The sequence below is a fragment of the Elephantulus edwardii genome, unplaced genomic scaffold (assembly GCF_000299155.1).
Source record: "Elephantulus edwardii isolate Elephantulus edwardi_28Jun2011 unplaced genomic scaffold, EleEdw1.0 scaffold00006, whole genome shotgun sequence".
Taxonomy (NCBI): Eukaryota; Metazoa; Chordata; class Mammalia; order Macroscelidea; family Macroscelididae; genus Elephantulus; species Elephantulus edwardii.
In genome coordinates, this window is record NW_006399756.1 from 5,929,931 (window position 1) to 5,938,344 (window position 8,414).

At 47.8% G+C, this 8,414-nt stretch overlaps 1 protein-coding gene across 1 annotated transcript in view; it reads right to left on the minus strand.

The window, feature by feature from the left end:
* The window catches only part of FANK1 (fibronectin type III and ankyrin repeat domains 1), a 28,214-nt gene extending 25,909 nt beyond the window's left edge, over nucleotides 1-2,305 (minus strand). Inside the window, exon 1 of the mRNA XM_006880132.1 lies at nucleotides 2,133-2,305. Coding sequence (XP_006880194.1) covers nucleotides 2,133-2,305 — 173 coding nt within the window. The remainder of the gene's footprint in view (nucleotides 1-2,132) is intronic.
* Nucleotides 2,306-8,414: the final 6,109 nt, after the last annotated feature.

Below are 8,414 nucleotides of genomic sequence, written 5' to 3' on the forward strand. Positions count from 1 at the left end.
TGGGCTCTGAGAGGCCATGAGAGCCTTGCCCTCAGAGGGGACTCTGCAAAGTCACCATTAACATGGTGGCCAACATGATCGGAAACTATTAAGAAGCCAGGAGCCGTCCTCAAGCCTGCCACCCCAATGTCACATGCTCCAGACCTTTGCTTCTAAGAGAAAAAGGCATTTCCTGGTTTTCGTTCTCATCTAGAGAAAGTGAGAGTGGAAGAGGTCAGGCTGCTGCGGTCCCACCCTGCCACCTAGTGACCAGGCTGGCGCTGCAGGCTCTCCAGCGGGTACTGCACTCACTGCTTGTGGACCTGCAGGCCTGGGCACCACTGCGGATCCACGGGGTCGGGTAATCACCATCCGGCTCCCCAGACCTGCTGGTGCCCAGAACCCTGGGGACACGAGGGCAGCACAGCAGGCTCCACACAGGCTGTGGTTTCTCCGGGTGACACCGGCCTCACCGTCACCCAGAAACAAGCAGAGCAGAGCCTACAGCAGCCCGCACCAGGCCTCCCCAAGGCTCGAGGGAACACGGGGAGAAGAAGTAACACAGTATCACAAGTCACTCTTTAGAAAGAAATTACCTAACAGAGTAACACAGCATAATGAAAAAATACTTCCAAGCAGTCAGGCCACGAATTACGTCCACACGGTAATGGCATTTCAGATGGTATTTGTGCCTCTGTCCTCCTCATGGGCCCACAGCAGCTCCCCCAGGACAGGGCAGGGATGCTCACAGGGTCTCCCAGGCCTCATCTTGACAGAACGTTTATGAATGTTGAAGGGAAAACCGACCCGTTCTGTAAGCTCTCAAACCACAATAAAACCAACTTCCGGCCAATCTTGTCACATCATTTATGTATTCGTGCAGCAATGACTCTGCATACCTCCTACATGAAGACACGGCCCAGGAGCTGGGGTCGGGGGTTCTGGGCCAGCAGGAAACTCTGGGAAAATTAGTTGCCGTGGAGCCGACTGGCCCCTGGTGCCCTCGTGACGTCACAGTACCATGTGTTGCATGGCATTTCCGAGCCTCCTTCCGAGGGGACTCCAGGTGGACTCGAACAAACAAACTTTAGTGAGCTGCCACGTGTGCTGACCATTCACATCATAACTCCTCTATGCTACGTGCTGTCCTGTGTGTGAGCAGACAGAAGGCCAACACGCACAACGACTCCAGACTGAGCTCGGAGCTGTGGGGCTCACAGAACCAGGTCATGGGACAGAGCAGGCCCATGGTGGAAGACAGCTACTCACATGGCCGCTCGGAGGAGGGGACAGCTGGTCGAACAGCTCAGGGACAGTGAAGAAACCAGCCACACACAGACAGAGCAACATAACCTAGAGAAAGGCAACAAAAAGTCCCAACAGGGAGCCAGCCCGCTTGGCCCCGTCAAGGTTGAGACAGAAGCAGGCCATCTGGCTGGAAAGAGCTGACGGAGGAGACAGGGAACTGAGGTCAGAGAAGTAGCCCATTGAGACCACGCAGGGCCCCATTCCATTCCTGTGAACAAAACAGCCTGAACAATTTTAGCAACCATCTTCTGACTCTGTCTTTCAACTTGAATCATACCTCAGGACAGCTCCGAAATTGAGGTTATAGCCCTTCTTAAAGTCTGAACTCACTAAAACCATCCCATCAAGAAGATTCCAGTCCTGGAGACCTTCCTTTCGCCAGCTTTCCAAGGCGAGGATCTACTAGAAGCAGTGGCCTCAGCCATCTCCCCAGGAATGAGCCGCCATGGACCTGATCTGCCCACTGGTTGGCCAGCCAGTGGACACGGAATATGTTACGCCCCTTCTCAAAGTCACCTAACACTCACTGGGTTTCCAAGGCTGGGACCCGCCTGGGAGATGACTCATCTTTCTCTGAAGAGCTGCTGATAGATTCAAACCCCCGGAGCGATGTGATCATCAGCTCAGCGGTGCAACTCCCTACAGACTATGCCACCAGGGCCCCTTCTCAAAGGTACAGAAGGTCAGTTTCAAAGTTACAAAGCAACAATTCACAGAGAGAGCATGAAAGTGATAGTGACTCATTCTTTTCATTTCCGAGAAACGGCTTTTCAGGGACACCAGAAACCTTTCTGGTTAATCGGGAAATTAAAGCAGAACCCAAAGCAGGTCAGCAGTGCACCTACGTATAGATGACACCGTAAGTGTGCATTTTGGGGTCTTCCTCCTCAACCGAAAACCTGAACCAGTGCTCCTGTGGGCCTTGACGTCTCGCCGCCTTCTCCCGATCCCAGTACAACTCGATGCTGTGATGAGTCACTTTGCCCACGACAGGAGGATGAGGTTTTGAGGATGGCATGATTTCTGCAAAAGAACAAGACCGGGCTTCAGGGCACCACTCCCAGGAGAAGGAGGGACATCTGATGAGGGACAGCGACTCAGCGGCCAAGCTGTGTTTTCCGTACATGAAGTGTACTGTTGCTATCATGTGCCGTCAAATTATAACCCGCTCACAGCTGACCCTCCAGTAGGTTCTCAGAAGCTAAACAGCACGTAGGAGGAGAATGCTTGTCTTCCTCCTAGGAGCGGCTAGTGGATTCGAACCGCCTGCCTTTGGCTTGGCAGCACAGCTCCCTACCCACTAGGCCACCAGAGCAACTTGAGGTATGAAGCTGTATACTGTGGGGTCAGAACAGACTCAGAGCTGACCCTCCAGTGGTGTTTCAGAGACAATCGCACAGGAGGAAACTGCCCATCCTTCTCCCTCAGAGCAGCTGGTGGCCTTGAACCCCGTGCCTTCAGGATTGCAGTGCAGCTTCTTGCCACTAGGCCACCAGATCTCCTCGAGGTCTACTATCTGTACCTAACTGAAGAGCTGAACAATGCAGAATTCTGCTGGTAAGGGAACTGCCAACATCCTTCCACCAGGAGACATGATCAGCATCGTGCACCACTCCCCAGCCTTCTCCAAAAGCTTGGTCAACATGGCACACTAGCTAGGTTGCTCTCTGAGCCCATGACAGTCACTGTGCTGCAATAACCCCCCAGTGAGTTAGCTGGTGAAGAAACAAAGCTAATTGAAAAATGCTATGTCTGGTCCAAATATTTGTGACATGTTACAAAGGGGTGATGCCAGTTCCGTACAAACAGCTCTTACAACTGGACAAGACAAAAAACAAAACAAAACAAAACCAATAAAAAGTGACCAATACATACAAAAATCCCACCAGGCAAAACTAGCCCATGACTGCTGGGTCAGTTTCACTCACAGCAATGCTACAGAACAGAGCAGAGGGAGCCTGGGGGCGAGCGGTGAAGATGCCCGGGCCAGCCCACAGGCGGGCAGTGTGGCCCCACCGGCTGCACCTTGGGAGGAAGACAGGCGATCTCCTCCAGGCTATTTGTTGTTGTAGTTGTTAGGTGCCATTGATCGACGCTAACGCAGCAACCTCATGAACAAATTATCTTAGCCCGCCCTCTCCGGCACCACCCTCGTCACCTGACACACTCACGCCCCAGCTACACGCACAGCGTCACCCCATCTTACTGAGGGGCCCCTCTTACTCGGATGCTCCTCCTGACACACCCGCACCCACTGCCGCAGTCACTGTGTTCATCCGTCTCACCGACAGTCTCACTCTCTCTCACTAACCCTCCACTTCTCCAAGCTTCATGTCTCTTTCCTCCCAACATCAGGCCTAAAATACATGAGAGAAATGTCACTGTCCTTGTCTCCAAGAACATCCCCATTGCACTACCTTCAGGACAGGAGTTTGTTCTTCCGGAAGTCCATGGGATATTCCGTTTTTAGCTTCTGGAAACTCATTGGAGAGTCAGCCACGAGTCAGTTCTGACTCAACCTCACATAACAACAGAACAAAGCGGAACAGCTGTATAGAGTTTCCGAGACTAAATCTTTACAGAGACAAACTGCCATACATTTCTCCGATGGAGTGGCTGGTGGATTCAAACCACCATCCTTTCAGTTGATAGAACAGTGCTCAACGTACAGTGTTACCAAGGCACTTGGGCAAAAGATGAGCAAAGCACAAACAGCAAATACAACAGCCGCAAAGTGCTCTCGAGGTCAATCATCTGACCTGACCCCACCTGCCTCTAGTCTGATGCCAGGGCAGGGAAGAAGCTTGCATACATCTGTGGTGGGAAACGTGAACCCAGTCTTTCCAGGAAGCGATACGGCAGCATCTATTAAAATTAGCTTCAAATGACATCTACAAATGGAGTCAGAAGAAGAGAAATAATGAGAATGTTTATGCAGTGTGAACGCAATCAGAGTCACTGAACGACTTGTGCAGAAATGGCTGAATGCGAGCCTGAATGGTGGCAGAAACCTCACCAAAAAGCACAATAAGATTTTTTTTAAAAAAATTAAAAATGCATACATGCTTCTTTTTAGTCACTCTGCTCTGGAATCTCGCCCATAAAAATCATGAAATCAGCACACCATACACTCTGAGGAAGGGACAATGGAGAAAGACAGAAGACACATACACAGAAAGAGAAAGAAGGTGAGGGAGGGAGAGAGGAGGAGGGAGGCAGAGGGAGAGACTAGGACATTAACTGCTGCTTCCATCAGTAAGGAAATGGCCAACTAAGTCATGACATGCCCACGCAGACAGTATTAGACAGCTTTTACTAAAAGTGAATTCAATCTACACTAGGTGTTTTGTATTCCAATAAGGTATTACTGAATTTTAAAAAAAAAAATCAATACCCAGAAAAAAATCTTTAATATCCAATTTTTTTTTTAAAAAAAGGGCCTGCATATGTCGGCAGACAATAGATGTAGTGAGTACCAGAATCAGGCAGTCTGGCAAGCTGCTGTTCTGCTCAACAGTCGTGTTGTCTTTCCTGGTAGGTTTTAGGGAGGTCTGGTAGCCAAGTGGGTAGTAAGGAGCCACACTGCCATCTCAAAGCCAGGCAGTTCAAATCCACCAGCTGCTTCATGGAAAGAGAGAGGAATAATCTCCTTTGGTACAATTTTATACCCTATGAAAACCGGCTGGAGGGCCAGCTACAAGTCATTTCCAACTTAACTGCATTGAGTTGAAGAGCGAGATTTTAAGTTTCTTAAAGACTAGACCCCGTATCAGTGCTTGTCATACTTCAAAACATCACTAAGTTACCACTTCGGTTATTCAGGAAGAAAGGGTCTTGTGCTTCCCTCCCACCCCTCAAAGCAGACAGACAGGCCTGAGTCTTGCCACAGGCACTACCAGTCTAGAATGTAGGAGAAAAGAGTACCCACACCCACCCCAATTTCCTAACAGTGGGGTCAGAAAGCCTCAAAGCTAATTGCCTCATTTTTGTTTTCTTATTTACAGAAAATATGGCATGACAGAATTACACAAATCTGGATTTGAATTCAAGCACTAAACAGAACAAAGAATGTGTCCAAGTGTTTTTGACATCACTAAACCACACGTATAATGCACCTAAATAAGCCGTGTGTGTTGTGTGGGGAGCACCTGGGGGCGTCCTGCACATACAGCTGTGCCGCTCACGGAAAGGGGACGCTTGTCAGGTGATTTATATTCACCAGGAGAAAGATGGGCAATCTCGGCCAGGCAAGCCATCCCCTGACAGCCCCTGGAGGCTCAGCGAGGAGTGAGTTCTGACCTGGTGGCCAGGAGTGACTCAGTCTTCCTGGGCCTTGCACTACGTGTTACCCAGCCATTTCCAGGTGGCACATAACAACAACAACAAAGACGAGACCAGGTTTTGTTTTTATTTTCATTTTTTTTGGACAACAACATGAGGTTGCAATGACTTGGAATCAAATCAATAGCAAAATGTTGGTTGTGCTTTAAAATGCGATCCCTGGGTAGTACATAAAGTGCTCAGCTGTGGATGGGAAGGCTGGAGGTTTGAGTCCACCCAAATGCACCTTGGAAGAAAGGTCAGGTGACCTCCTTCTGAAAAGCCAGCCACTGCCACCCCTGGGGAGCACATGGAGGCTATGAGCCTGAGGCTCGGCAAGGTACCAGGGACGTTTGGATCCTTGAGAACGCATCACCCAGTAAAAGCTTTATGGCGTCTCCGCATCATCTAGAAAGATGCATAAGTTAGGACGCTGTCTCTGGCGGACTCCTCAGCATTCACCTCCATAACATGAACACATTCCCAATGCAACCACTGCCTTCTTTTCTGATAAAACTGCCAACTTCCATTGCTTCTGCTAATTCCTAGAAAATTCCAGAAATCAAGGAACAACTGGAGTAAACATTACTACTATGGCAGCTGTTTTCAAAATTAAATGAACGTAGGCGAAGGCACTCAGTAACTGAGTAAGAGAACCAATGAGAAGCAGAAAACCCTGTATCCACGTGGAGCCGTCTGCCTCAGTGGGCTCCCTCATCTCCAAGCAGAGATGGTGCCTTCTGAGTTGGTCACTAGCCAGAGTGGAAACATCACTGTGACTGTACACAGAATGTGGAGACCAGAACTCAGGGAGTGCTGGGGTCACAGGCCCAGCTATGGCACGAACCAGCAATTACTTATCATTTGCTTCACACAGACACTTTACATATATGCAGGCACGTCTTGTTTTATTGTGCTTCGGTTTATTGCACTTGTAAATACTACACTATTTTGTTTTGTTTTCAAATTGAGGTGTGTAAAACCTCAAGGTGTATAGCAATCAATCCCAAGTAGAACAAGTCTCTCATTGTCATTTTTCAAACACCATGTGCTCCCTCTGTGTTCCTGGTTAATATCTCAGTAACTTTATAAAATTTCAAAATTTTTCATAATCCTAGTGCACGCTTTTTCTCAGTGGCATCCACTTCCTAAACATCATGCCTCTGGAAACTCTGGGAACTTTGATAAATGTCGATAGCTTCAGAGGAGCTTCAGGCTTTTTGTTCCTATTGTCGCTATGAGTCGTGCTCAACTTGAAGGCAATCAACAGCAACATCAATTGCACACTTTGTCTCACATACTTCAGGTATGTTGTTAAAAGGAACCAGTCCTTGGAAAGAGGCATCATGTTTGGAAAAGTGGAGGGTCAGCGAAAGAGAGGACAATCCCCAATATGATGGGCAGTGGCCATAAGAATGAGTTCAAATGTATCAGAGGTCGTGAGGCCGGCACAGGATAGAACAGGGTTCAGGTCTGTTATTCACAGGCTCCCTGGACGTTGGTTTGACACCTAACAACAACATTGCACACTTCATAGACTATCAAATCCACTGCCATCAAGTCAATTCCTATTCACAGCAGGATTCTGGGCTGTACATTTTTACAAGATGACCCATCTTCCTTGTAACAAGCAACAGGTAGATCTGAACCACCAATGTTTTAAATAGTTATCCACTATGCCACCAGCACATCTATTAATTACAGCTTTAATATGCATTGGAAAGATAGGATAGCGTGTACAGAAAACCCCAGAGACTCAACCAAAAACTGTTACACCTACTAGACCAATTTAACAGAGTGACAGGATCGAAGATCAACTGACAAAACTTTGCTGTATTTCTCTACAGCGACTGAGACAGCATGGACAAGGAAACTAGAAAACAAGACCATTTACCATAGCCAACCAGAAGATGAAATTCTTAGGAACAAATCTAATTAGAGACACAGAAGACCTTTATAAAGAAAACCACAAATCACTACTAACAAGAAACAGTAAGAGCCTTCATTAAATGCAAAAATATTCCCTGTTCATGTATAAGAAGACTCAACATTGTTAAAAAGACAATCTTACCAAAGCCATCTACAGGTTCAACACAATCCCAATAGAGATACTAAATATATTCAAGGAGACAGAAAAGGCAATTTCCAGTTTCTCTTGGAAAGGAAAGAGACCATAATAAAGAAAAACTCTTGGGGGGGGGGGAATGAAGTAGAAGCCATCTCACTCTCTGATCTCAAAACACAGCACTAAGGAACAATGATTTTGTAAAATACTATATGAAACAGGAGAGTCTATAAAGCATTACGCTGTGTGAAATAACTGTCGCATATGGACAGATACTATAGAAGACTGCTACCGTGAAAATAGTAGGATAATCAAACAAGTTATGTATGAACATTCAAAAGGGGACAGAGGAGAGCTGAAGGGGGTGTGGGGAAAGGTGAAGGAGGGAGAAATCACTACGGTTACAGAGGTTAGTGGATGGATGTGGGTTGAAGTAAAGGAAACAAGCAGTGGGACTTGAAAAGATGGGGAGATAACAGGCACTGGTGGTGGTGGTGGTGGTTAGGTGCCCTTGAGTCACGCACAAATGATAGTGACCCCATGAACAAAAGATCTGAACCCTGTCCTATCCTGCGCCATCCTCAACTTCCTGACACACAAGAGCCCACTGCAGCAGTCACTGTGTCAATCCACCTGGTTGAGGGTCTTCCTCTCCTTCGCCGACCCTCCACCCTTCCTAGTATCACGTCCCTCTCCAAAGAATAGCCCCTCCTAGCAACACGTCCAAAATATGTGTGGGGAA